At 39.4% G+C, this 13,691-nt stretch overlaps 1 protein-coding gene across 2 annotated transcripts in view; it reads left to right on the top strand.

The window, feature by feature from the left end:
* Positions 1-13,691, top strand: part of DGKI (diacylglycerol kinase iota) — a 114,392-nt gene that overhangs the window by 54,545 nt on the left and 46,156 nt on the right. For both annotated transcript variants that reach the window (XM_062569976.1, XM_062569984.1), the window contains 5 exons: positions 642-686; positions 6,097-6,166; positions 7,689-7,729; positions 9,372-9,499; positions 10,065-10,190. In XM_062569976.1, the coding sequence (XP_062425960.1) occupies positions 642-686; positions 6,097-6,166; positions 7,689-7,729; positions 9,372-9,499; positions 10,065-10,190 (410 nt within the window). The remainder of the gene's footprint in view (positions 1-641; positions 687-6,096; positions 6,167-7,688; positions 7,730-9,371; positions 9,500-10,064; positions 10,191-13,691) is intronic.

Below are 13,691 nucleotides of genomic sequence, written 5' to 3' on the forward strand. Positions count from 1 at the left end.
CTTTGCTTGATTTGGCTTGGACCCACTCGTTGGGAATGGAGGTGCCAAGGCTTTTGGCACTGTACCTACTTGCATGCCAGCTGGCGAACTATAATCTGTAGGCCAGGCTTTTTGGTAGGCTATGGCATGAGCTAAAGCTATTTGACAAAATCTCTATTAAAGTTAACTAGATACCTTAACCTACTAAAGTATGATCATTTTGATACACCCTCTTTTCTGACATGAGGTTGCCTTAAAACAAGGATTTTCTTTAATGTATTAATTACTCAGAAATATTTGCTAAAAAGATTTATGGCTTTTAGCTTCTTTGCTATCACTTTATTGCCAATATTCTGAATTTCTTTTCATGGAACAAACAAGTCCCTGATATGGAAAGATCCATTAACATATACTCCTTATTAGTTTTTAAAAAAATGGTTTTTTTTATGGACTAAGTGCTTGCAAATGTAAACTTTCTTAGCTTTCCACAAGTATTCAATGGTGTTTATTTAATATACTTTAATGCACTAAGAAATATTTGAAAAATTATTTTATCACATTTACCTGACTGCTTTGCGTAGTAAGAATGCAAACAACTTTTATATTACTTTGAATTTCTTTGGTCATTGGTCATTTGGTCACATCTTTAATTTTTCTACTAGGACCTACAGTCGGTAACTTCTGCTACACAGAGAGTTCATTATCAGGTAAGAAATACTTTCCTTTTAATAAGTGCAGAATGAAGACAGGCTTAACAACATGAACTGCACTTTTTGTATTTGCACCCAGACTGTTCTTTTTGTTAGCATACATATCAGATGAATTTCTGATTATTGTTCACTCTCACATTTTGGAGATTCATTCTGATTTCCCTGGGACAATCCTTTTCCTTGCAAACTCTACAGAATTGTCTTTGAAATTAGAACAGCATGATGATAAAAGTAGTATTACAACAGTAGTGCTTTGTGTCCTGAAGTGAATGAAAAACATTTCCTGCTGTAGGACAAATGACAAAGTAAGTTTCTTTTTCTGAGAAACTGAACAATAACACATTATATTGCATAACTATAGCAATAAAGCCTATTACTGAGTAAAAAGATGTGCTAACAGGCCTAGCCTGTAAATAATTCTGTGCACTACAGTGATCTACTACTTTAACATAATCTTCAGAGCATCTTTTAATCCATCCTGCACAGAACCTTGTCTTTTGTAAATAACGTGGAGGCTCTACCTGTGTTCACAAGTAACATGGCTGGTTTTTAAAATTGGGCTCTTTGTGCCTTTTGTAACTATATTGTACCATTTATAGACTACAGAACTTGGTTTTACTGTTGGAAGTAGTGTTCAAGAGCGCATACTGCTTGTTGTCCATTGCATTGCACAGTGCTTAAACTGGATGTGAGCTAGCTCAAACTGCACCGGCTACTGAGCTGTTTTGATGTTAGAGATTTGATACAAGTCTTAGTTGAGACAGTGCCCAGGAGTATGACATTAAAGCTTGCGTAGTATTGATTACCTCTTCCTAGATTTAACGACACAAATCTTGTTATAATTAGCAGGGATTAATTCACTAAGAAAACACCAAGGGACCCAACTGATAGGAACCCGTTGTGCTGAAATTGCCAATCATTTATTGAGTCCTAATGATTATCTAGATGAGGCAAGATTCCAATTTGATAAATATGTCCTGTAAATGCCCTGAACCCAGGAAGACACTAAGAGGAAATGCAGATTTGGCATGTTTTTCTGAAGTTATCTTCTTCAGGCCAGCTCTTGGTTTGTTTGCTTTTCCTTGTCCAATTTTAACCTCATGCTCTTGACATTTGTATCAAACACTGGCCTGGAACTGAGTTTTAGAGCACTGTTAGTATCTAGTGAATTGGCTAATAAAACAGCATGCATTATTCTGTTCCGCTCATTATAAATTAACCAAAGTGGTTGCTGACTGCTTCATGCATAGGAAACTGCCTGAGGTAAAATAAGGAACTAAATCGGTCTACGTGGGGAGGGCCATAACAGGGTATGAAAAGTCGGAAGTCAGTCTTATACTTGGCTCTAACCTCTACAGTTATAGCAGTATTTAAATTAATGGCTTGGCTGTCTCCTCTAGTGCACATCAGTGTGAAATCTCTAACATACTGTCAATATTTTATGATGGTAGGTTTTGAATGTACCTCCCTCTGTGTTTTGTCTTCAGTAGTTGTTTTTCCTGGATTCTTCAAACGTGGGTATATTCTCAGTTTCTACAGACTGTCTTGTTAGGTTAATTTGAGGGTTGTTCTGTGTTTGTTGGTATCCCACAATAAATTACAGAAAGGGAGAAAACAGGGGGTAAAGAGCATGAATAAAGTTCTTGAGTTGATGTATTTTTATCTCACTAATAAGGTGTCATGGGTATCTTTTAGATCTCATAAATGCAGTTCTCTTGCCTGGTTCCTCTACAGCTCAAAACAGGGAGAGTCAGCAGAAACAGTATCAGCAGGCCCAGGTGCAAATTAGAAAAATGATACTAGAGTTGTTTTTCATTCTGTTTTGTTTCTCTAACAAGTTTAATGGATATAATGTCATACTTGTGGGACTGAGACTTCTCAAGCTAGTTTTGCTGTTGAACTGTAGTGAAATCTTGGCAGAAGCATACGCTGTTTGTAATTTGTGTTTACATTTACTAGAATTATTCCTCTCTTTATTTTTCCAGCATTATGTCCTGATTTAGGCCTAAGATTTTTACTCATATTGTCTCCTATTTGTACTACCTACCATTTTAACATATACCATTAACTCTGGATTTTTTTTTTTTTTTTTTTTTTTTTTTTGTCCTCTGCATCCTAGTCCTTATTTTTCCTCCAGTAGTGGGGTAAATAGTAAAATGCATAAAGCTTTGTGCGTATGCTTGCATGTACATTAGCAAAGCCAATGGATTTCAGAAAGCCCTTGATCATCTCACTTCAGTTACCACACAAGTATACCTAAGCATCCCACAGCTCCATAAACTCACATTAGAGGAAGACATAGCTTGACTATAATTTCCTGCTCTGAATATCTAGGAGGCACCGGAAGACCAAAAATGACTCAGGCCCAGGGATCCAAGGTTCTAGACAGTTTGTCTCGTGTATTTCAAATCTGATGCTTAAACCACTGCAACATGTCATTGGGCCCCTTCGAGCAGAAATATTGTACATAATGGCATTTTGTGTTCCCTCTTCTTCAGTCCTCCTGTAATGCACAGAGATTAGAGACAAAATCTGTACATGAGTGCAAGATATGTGGGCTCAAGTAAAATCCACATTGTCTAAGTGTGGGAGAGAACTGAAGCTGTTTTATTTTTGTGGAGATGGCTATAGATGCCATCATGCATCTGAAAAAGATATATTTATTTATTTATTTGTAGTCAAGCAAGCTCCGTAACTTGCTGCAGTAGCATTTCAGACAAGATCTGTTGCCAAGACTATAGCAAAGTATCAAATTCTAGGGCACCGAGGCACCATGTGAGTTGTCTGGAGCCATCTTTACTTTTCCATTCTGAATAACCAAAGAGGAAAGCCAGTAATAGATGGTTCCAGTCAAAGCCAGGGGCAGAAGCTAATAAGATGATTCTTGCAAAAGCTGATGTTATACCAGATAAAAATGTTAACAACTTGTAGCAGCATCATGCCAGGCACTAATATGCATTCACCTGGCTGAGAAATGAGACAGTCCATCAAAAGGCGAAACACTGATCATCACAGCTGGTTGTAAACAATACCTAGCACATGCAGACGTCCTGCTGACCAGGACTCTAGGGAAGCCAGAAGTTGTGTGTATATGTACAATATAAGCATGACCTCATTCCTTTTCAGAGAGCTGCAAAAGTGTCAGATATCTTTTTGTGCATCAAAGAGCAATGTGTGCTGCCTCTTGACATATGAGGGTATTATTTCGTCTGTAGTCAGTCTGGAAATTGTTTTATCCATTCAGATCAAAATGACAACTTCCTTCAGCATTCTCTGAGATTTTCCCCATGTTGAAGAAAGCAGCCTGCTTCTTCCTCACAGTCCTATTGACTCATGTCTGTGCAGCCTGTGGAATTGAACACATGAAACATCAATTTTTCTATGAATGCGTTCTTCATTTGTTTCCTAACTTTCTTTGACACATGGCTACCCAGATAAGAAATAATTTGGAAATATATCAGACTTGCAAAACAGTAAGACAAATTGTTAGGAAATAACTTTTTCTAGGTTTCTTTACTGATGTAAACACTAGGCAGTAGAAGTAGAGGAAAATATATAAGAAACATCAAACTCTGCAGTGTTTATATGAATGCTCCAGGTGTATTGGAAACGCATGTTACACTGCAAGCATTCATTTTTTTACTCTGCCTTGGTGTTTCTGTACCTTCCCTGTTCTTGTATACAAAGTAACCCTACTTTCCTCTTTCAAACCATGCACGTGGTGCCAGATGCCTGAGGGAATGGCTTGGTCTTGTGGCACTTGGAATCTCTCACTTGTGTCACCAAGAGCTTCTGAAAGGTCTGCTGTAGTTAAGGCTGAAGTGGTGACTTTGACACAAGAGCTGCTGGGTAGATTTCTGTGGTTTTAGGGGTTAAACAATCATAGCCTTTTTGTCCCTTCTACCTGTAAACCCATGCTTCTTTGAAGTCTCTTTGGAACTCACTCTCTCAGCCAGCCTTTGCTCTTTAGTGCTGAACCTTCAGACAACAAATCACTTGATGCAGCTGTACTGTTCCTGATAAGACAATTGTTTGGCCTGCATCCTGCAGTCAGGGAAGGTGCCAGGCTATTGTGTGCTGTACTGACAAATCTCAGGGAGGAAACATTGTATCTTGGTCCATTTTCACCACTCTATGTCCATATTATAAATGCATGTGCACACATTATAAATATATGCTCAGTATACATTATTCATGTCTTAACACTTTCCATCAGAGCAATACTTTTCCCAAAGGTACCTTGCCTCCTTATTGCTACTACAATTTGCTTTCTTGCCTTGTGCTTTGGTTCACCCCTCCACAGTCTGGCGGTTTAAGGAGGAGCTAAGTGCTGATTGAGCTTAAGCATTATTCTTGAGCCAGTATATGCTCAAATTGACATCATTTTCAGGCCTGCTGATTTTACTGCTTAAATTGTAGGTAAGGATAAAATCTGACCCTATAGAAATTTAGGTGGGTGCTCACGATCCATTCTGTTGCATTTTGTCTTGTACAAATTGATTTGTGTTTAAACACTGTGTTCCAGTGGCTTTAGGAAGTTGGCTGGCCATCCACAGGCACCGTGGCACAGAGCCATGACCACAGTCTGCTTTTTGAGATCCATTTTGCCCCATTTTTCAGTGAGAGCTGAAAAAGCAAGAGGCAGCCTGTTTGACTCCTTTCTGAGTACAGGTGAGGAAGAAGGACTTCAATCCTCCTTAGTCATTTGGCTCAGTTGCTGAAGTAACATTCTCTGGCTCCAAAGGAGCAGGCTTCTTCGGCCGGACTGGGAACAAGTTGGTGTAGGACAACTGCTTGCCTGGACAGTGGTGGTCCCCAGGCCTGTGCACTCTCAGTTCTGGTTGCAGAAAACATGCTCTTTTTATGCTTATGTGCATTTGGGATGCACTGACCTGGGCAAAGCAGGAAATTGCTCTGAGTGGCAGACTGATAGAGGTGGAAAACAGTGTAAAAATACTAAGCTAAATTAAGGAAGCTGTCAGACACACAAGAAACAAACCTAAGAATTACAGTTTATGGCTGATGTCTGTTCCTGATGTGTATCTTTGACCTTTGCTTTCATCTCTCTGTTCCTGTGTCTCCACAAATAAGGGGGACTGTAGACAACTGTGAAAGGTGTTTTTGATGCAAAGCTTTTTGATATGGCTGAGCTGAAGGAAAGAGGATAGCTAAGGATGTGGCTGAAGCTAATCACATCAGTTTACTGTTTTTTTATATTACAGTAAAACTCTGTTGTCAATGAGGAACAGATCCAGTGGTTTTCGGTTATGTAGTTTTACACATTGTGCAATGTCAGCAGAAAAAAATAGAAAACTAAAGACTAGGAAAAAATCTCTTTTAGAGAAAAAAAACAGTCAGTTTTTTTGGGGGGGTATCTTTTTAAATGTCATTTCCCTCCTCCATCCAGGACCAAGAAAGCTCTTTCCCAAGAGTACTTTCTGTTCAGAGGCTCTCTCCTAGATGGTGCTTCCTAGATGGTAAGTGCACCTCCCTTCTGTTTTGCCTCGCATACAGCTTGCTTCTGACATGCCTTTGGAAGATAGCCCATCCAAGGATATTAGCATGAAAGAGTAACCATTGCTTCTTGTTGTACTGAGAAGGCAAAAGAAGGAGCTGGCTGCCCCCCTTTCCCCTCTGAAAAATGAAACAGGACCTTCAACTAGCATTCAAAATATTTGCTGTAGTGCTGTGGCCCCAAGGAGACATGTTCTTCCATGAACATGGCTGATGAGTGTCTCTGCTGTGATGAGCAGCACTTACTGCATGGCAGTACCTGGGCTTAGAGTACAGCTAGTTCTAGAAATACTCTCGAAATGCACCAGAACACTATTGGTAAAGTTGCATTTTTCATTCCCTTTTCTCCTTAAATACTATGGTGTTTAGGTGATGAAAATGGCTCTCTCTTATCTTGAAAAACTGCACTTTCTGTAACTCTCCAGAGAGATGCACTTCTATTTGACCCAAACTGTCAAAGCAGACAACTTATTTGGGCATTACAGCAAGCTCCAGAGCACTAGAATTAACAACCAAAATGAATGTCATCTGCTTTTGCAAAAGCTACAGCATGTAGAGACTGAATTTTTTTATTATTTTAAACAAAACTAATTTCTCCTTGACAGTTTCTAACTACTCTTCCTTGTCTCTCATGAGTGAAATTGATATAAAGTGTATTGCGAATCTGTTTTTTGGAGAGTGCTGGATGGGTAGATATGTTCATTTTTTGACATGAGGGATTTTGTATTCCCTTGCAGTGCCAAAAACTACAATGCCACATCACTGTGCTGTTGTGTCAAAACGCTGGAATGAATAGATCTGTGATTTCACTGGTCAAATTAAATGTGAAGCAGAAATTTAAAAGAAATCACATTTGATGAAGTACATTGTAGGTCATAAAATACTTATGGTTTTAGTGGTCTAAATCACTTGGCAGTGACAAGATTCATAATAGATACTTTATTTAGTGAATCACTCCTCTTTTCATGTGGTGCTTTGGGTAGAATAAATTTTCCTTTAATGTATTTGTAACTCTGAACCACTATTTGTGGGCCAAGCTTTGCTTTACAAGGAGTTACCAAGCATTTTATTGGTCTATAGATTCAAAATCTGAACTGATTCTATTGGACTCATCAATTTTAGGATACACTTGTTGTACTCTCATTGGAAGAATGCAGATCTTTCTGTTAGATACTTTCAATGTAACAGTTTCTTACTGTAAGTATTCTTTTAACTGTGGACTCTAGTTTTCATATTTTTTTGACTACTTACTTCAAGGTAACAATTTCAATTATCTTTGTTTTATTAAACTCTAACTTTAAAGTCACCATCTAATGAGATAGGACTATGGACATAATGAATCAAATTCTATTCTTATGAAACAAATGTGACTTAACTGACACAAAAGTTGTCTTACGTGGTGCTGATGTTAGCTCAGCCCACTTTGTTCTTCCAGTTCTGCCCAGACCAGTTTCTTTACTGCTGCTCTTTTTCACTTTCTTGCAGCAACTTCTGCTGATCGTTTTTACCGCATTGACAGATCTCAGGTAAATCTCAACTCTGTTACTATTTCTATAGACTGTTTTTAAAGCTATGTCAGATGCAGCTTAAAATTAATTATCTGTCATTCCTCATTTGTAGTCTAAAATTCTGTTGGTGTTGTGAAAAGTAAAGAAATATTTTGGGCCATTTTCATTTGATGTAATTCATGTTTTCACTAAACTCACTGAAGATTTATTTCTGCTGATCATCTTCCCTTTCGTTTACTAGCAATCTGATGTACAAATTGAAATTTTCTAGATTTCTTTTTGTTATCGTGCCTTACTAAGGACATTGCATGACAAGAGAATTCTTGAGTTTATCTTTTCACTGCTGCTTTTAGCTCACTTGAAATCTGAATCCTTTGTGCGTGTCGTACAATGGCTATGGAAATTTATATGATATTATAAATTAAGAATTATGATCAGAGCTTCACCAAGTACTCCAGGGAACACAGAAGCCCTGTGTGAGTCCATTGGATTCAAACTTACAGTATAGGTTTGATAATTTGAGTATGTTTTCTGTAAGGCAAATTGAAAATTTTACAGAGCTTTTGGTGTTCCTGATTTGTAGCCAGAACAGGCCAATTAATGGCTCAGCATTAAGTGTAAACTGTTGATTTCACATACTGGTCATCAGTATCCTGTCCTCATGAGAACTATGGAAGTTGTTTCTGAATTATATGAACATATGATTGTTTCCTAGCAAAAACAGCTGATTGTTTGGTTCAGATAGAAATAGCAATGGCTTTAGATTAGAGATCCCAGGTTCAGTGCCTGCATGTAGCCTGCCAAGGGCTTCTGAACACACAATCGTGTAACTACTTTGAAGTTATACTTTAATATTTGGAGAGCAAGGATGAGGAAGATAAACTCCCCCAGGTTAAACTGGGGAATGTGATTTTGCTTGGCTTATTCTACACTGCTTAATTCTGACTCTGTACGAATTGTCATCTTTCACTCCTATCCCTTTGCTGTGTGTCTCTGTAGGGAAGAAAACAATGGTGTGTGGTGGTCCCAGTGAATGAAGCGTGAGAGGTTTCCTGTCCATTCATTTAATTAGACAGAGCAACTCACACTGATTGTTTTTTGAAGGTCAAGGAGACTTTTGTGTCTTAAATTAAGAGAGGAAATACCAGAAAAGAGGGGTTGAGAATGTGAGCTTTGAGTCGAGGAGAAGAGGGACCGTGATAGTGGAGATGCAACAAAACCACAACGTACAGACAATTGAGGTTTGGAAAAGAATTCCTAAAGATGAAAAATTCTATCAACCATCAGCTGAGGACAGACCCGAGGCACTAGTCCTCAACTAGGGGTACAAATTTCAGCTGTTCTGGAAGACCTCTAGTTTTCAGGTGAATGATGTTGATAGGACAGTGAGTCAATGAGTAGTGGTCTTTTAAGCATTGCTGAGGTTGTGATGCTTGCTGGTGGGAAAATCTTGTTTCCACTGAAATTAATAAAATCTTTGTTGGTGACTTCAGTGAGACAGGTATTATTGTGTGTCTGTGTGCATGCACTTAAATAAATACACAGGCAAACTCTAGTGAATGATCCTCAGACAAACTGATTTACACCTAGCTTTTTTATAGGTTCTGAGAGACCAGTGATGCTGCAGGTTCATTATTCATTCCTTATATCACTCCAACAGGAACATTTGCACTTTGTGACAGAAATTTCGCAGGACGAGATTTTTATTCTGGATCCAGAGTTGGTAATGTCACAGCAGGTGGGAACGCCACCAGGAATGCCTGATCTGGTAGTGGAGCAGGCCTCTGGGTGAGTGTTGCTGGGATCTGCCCTTCAGCAGCCATATTAAAGTTGGACATTTCTTTTCCTGCACTCTGAAGGATGGGGGGAATGTATCAAAGGGCAGATATTAGGTAGGGATTTGGGGACAGCCACAGTAGTGATAGAAGGGCAGTGGAATAACGTCTGCTCCATCATGCCTCCTGGAGCTAACAGTAGGACTTACAGGATGTCTTCAGCACCTTTCAACCTCCTCACGCCCTCTGAGTAAATCTGCCACTGGCATAAACCTGTATCAATCAAGTTACAAAACCCTTCTTTGCATAGCCAAGGCTGTGATACCAGTGCATAAGGCCCTGAAGCCCTTTGTGCCATGAGAATGACAGTGAAGTGTCTCTGTTTCTCCTTGTCAGAAGACCAGAAATGCTCCTATTCACCTTTATGAACAATCCCACACTCAGCCAGTTAAGCTAATTTAGCTCACTGTGGGCTGAAAAAATACTAGGAACAAATGAGCATAAGAAAGTTTCAAACTGGAGTTCAAGAGGTAATTTCTGAGGGGTGAATTCCTTTCTCTTCCTTCTTCCTTCCTTAGAATATCAGATCGGTGGAACCCTGCGGTTCGAAAGAGGATGCTGAGTGATAGCGGCCTTGGCAAGATTTCCCCGCACTACGAGGTACCTGACAAACAAAAGGACGCCAGCCAGACACACATGCTGCAGTAAGAGCCCTCTGCATTTCTCTGCTTGATGCTGCACTATCACCATCACCACAGACAACTCTTAGTGGCTCCCTTAAGCTTAAAAAAATATGCTGACATGGTGAACTAGACAGACGTCCTTTTGCTTCTTCTGTTTTGTACCTCCCTTTTATTTCGTCCTTCTTTTCCATTATTATATATTCTTCCCTTTATTTTTTTTCTCTGCATCAGCCCACACTCTTAAAATGTAGATCCAGGTTTCCAAAAGTAAATAAACTATTTTGGATGCCTGATGTTTCAGTTAAAGGAGCCTTCATGGGAATTAGTTATGAGAAGGACCAGAACACTCACTCTTAAGGTAACTCTGTTTCTGTGCCCAAAAGCAGAAACCACTACAATCAGTGCTTGCTTTCATAAGTGTAGGCAATAGTTTTCATATGATCTTGAGCCAGTGATACCTTTGTAGATGTCAGCCAAATAAACAGCTATTTTGCTACTGTCATTCCCTAATGTAAGAAAATTCCACTACCGCAATCCTATTTGCTCTGTTCAGGTTTGCATAAGAGCATCTTTTGTTTTCTGGCCTATTTCAGAAGTGGTGCTTAGCCTTTTGTTCCTTTTGAGGTTTTCAAAGCTAGCAGTAGATCTGTAATCCCTTCTGAAGTTTAGATGGGAGGAGCTTGTCCGAATGCTGTTGTTGGCTTTGAAGAATTCTAGTGATGTGTTCTTTGCTCCCCCCCCCCCAGTACATAACTCATATTCATAATATTCATGTACGTTGCTTCTCCTTATGTTTCTGATTCTGCTGTATCTGGATCCCCACGGACAAGTTTTAAAGGCTTTATCTAGAAAAATTAAAACTAGCAAGCATGTAGTCCTTGTTTTAGTTAGGCCTTCTGTCTCAGATGTGTATGGAGTGAGGTTGCATGGTGCCTGCTGATTAGTACTCCAGGGCAGATGCAGTACAGACAGTAGGCTGTGCTGCTGCACAGCTGGTGATTGATGGGAAAAGGACATTTAAAGAAAAATGGAAACTGCTGAGATGAGAAGGAAGTGTTGTGGTCAGGAAGGGTAGTCTAGAGCCTCTGTAACACCACCATTAAATGGTCATCTGGTATGCTCTGTTACCCTGGGAGATTCTGGGCCAGTTCTTGTTTCTGTGCTTTTCACAGTGTTAGGGATGGTGAATTCAGATGCAGTTTTCAGTGAACTCTAGTTTGTTGAAATGAATACATACATACGTACATATGTACATATGTATATGGCCTTAAATTTTAGGCATGTGGAACATGGAGAAAAATGATAAGTAGATATTTTTAGGCTGCGCGGAGATGTAGTGACAACATGAGGACTAACCCATAACTGATGAGAAGAACGAATTTATTTACCAAGGTGTGACTAGAAGTGGTTGCTTAACTAGAACAATTAAGTTAGCTGATAGATTTATTAATTACATTCAAAGTCAGTGGAGCTGCCAGAATAAAGCAAGCCTGTCACTGCCTACTATAAGGCACTGCTTCATTTATAGCTTCCCTAAATTTTAATGGTTTTGGCAAGTTTTATGTGATAAGACACAGTCTTTGGTTGATTTTTCTCTTTTTCTTTTACTTAAAACTTTTGCAAAAAAGTCAGTTGTTTCTGAGAGAAAGATTTGGAAAACGTATTCCTTCAAAAACAAACAAACAAACAAAAAATCCAGCAATTTTTTCCTGAGAAGTGTTAGTGCTGGTAGTGCACTGCAATGAGGTTTTGGAGATTTAATAGAATGACACTCTAACACTATGAAGATGCCCTTTGCTGTCTTGAGAAAAGTGCCCCTGAGTTTGCCCTCAGGTTGAGGTTATTCATGCACATTGGAGACATCTTATGTTCAAGAGCTCCATTCTCTAGTTTCCCTTTGTTCCTGCTGATGGAGGAGTTTCAACAGAGCTCCTCTGCGATTAATTCTAGCTGCAAGCCTGACCACAGGTACTATGGGAAGGTGGTTGGTGGGTCTGCTGTTCAACTTCTAATCTCCAGTAGCAAGGAGAAAGGAGAAGGTAGTAATCATGGTAAAATGAAGATAGATGAGGAAAGCTGTATGGAAAAAACGGTCAAGAGACTGTAAGAGCCAGAAGAAGGAATAGAAGTGAGAAAGGGATTGCGTGCAGGAGCTTGGAGAGACAGGTTAGAGGATGGGATCTGGAGAACAGGGGCATAGGGGACATTCAGATGCCTCAAGCAGAGGGGAGGGGGGACAGGAATGGTGGCATTGAATAGGAAAAGGGATGAGATGAAAAAGTGTCAAGCTGCAGGGGCTTTTGATAGGAGTAGATAAGAAGGGAGAGGCAATGGTATCGGATGTGGAGATTGTTGGAGAGGAGCAGAGAAAGAAAGGAACAGAAGAAATCAGAATGGGAATAATAAGAAAAAGAAGGAGAACATGGGGAAAAGCAAGATAAGAGGAGAGGGAGACAGAGTCAAATTAGGGGTATAGGGGAAAGTATCTGTGGCCATTTCTCTCCAGAATCTAGAGTTTTAGGCTAATGTAACTTATTTTTATACAGGTGGACAAGCTTTGAGGTATGTTTAGACACTACCTCATTTGCTGCAAAGCTGGAAGGTGTGAGGCAGAGGATTGCAGCATAAGAAAATAAGGTATTATTACAGCTAAGGCAATTGAATGCTGCTGTGGAGGACTGACTTCTCTCCTCCCTTTCCTCCACAGAATTTCTGAATGATGCAGATTTAAAACTAACTTTCGCAAGTGGTCAGTAAGAGCAGATTCCTCATTTTATGCGTGCTTACTGTGAAGTGTATGGAGTGGGTTTCTGGGAGGTTGTTGCAGTGAGATTTTGAAAGACAGTGAAAGGCTGGAGTCTGAGAAACAGGCATTCTGTGTACCTCAGGTTGTATTACTAAAATTAATGGAAAGTTTGCGCCTTCCTTTTTCTGACCCTCATTTACCTAGCTGCAGAATACAAATAGTATTGCAACCTAACCTTAGAGGAGCACAGTGAGGGTAAATATCTTTGGTCACAAGCAGCTCAGGTGCTATGGGAAGATTCTCACAAGAGATTCACAAGAGATCATTTTACGTTTGATGTGGACTTTTGGTAGTGTAGGATAAGCAAACACTGGGGCTATGTACAGTATATACTGAATACAAAAGGATGTCAAGCAAGTCTCTATTTACTTGAGGCAAGGGTCCAGTGAAAGAAAGTAGTAGATAGAAATGTAATTAAAGACTTTATAATGTGTGTGTGTGTGTGTGTGTGTGTGTGTGTGTGTGTGTGTGTGTGATAGAGCTAGAGCATGATGCTAAGATAATATGAGCATTTCTACGTTTCTTCATGCTTGACTTTGCAAGCTAAATGCCTTTCTAACCTGGTGTTTTAAAGAACAAACGTACACAGCACCTTTTATATGTTGGGAATTGAAAGTACTTTACAGGCTCTCAATAAAGTTTTTTTCCTTCAGAAATCATTTTTTCAAATTAAACTTGCAGAAAGGATTTTAGCAAGTCAGAGTACAATTCTACAA

The sequence above is a fragment of the Rhea pennata genome, chromosome 1, assembly GCF_028389875.1.
Source record: "Rhea pennata isolate bPtePen1 chromosome 1, bPtePen1.pri, whole genome shotgun sequence".
NCBI classification, from domain to species: domain Eukaryota; kingdom Metazoa; phylum Chordata; class Aves; order Rheiformes; family Rheidae; genus Rhea; species Rhea pennata.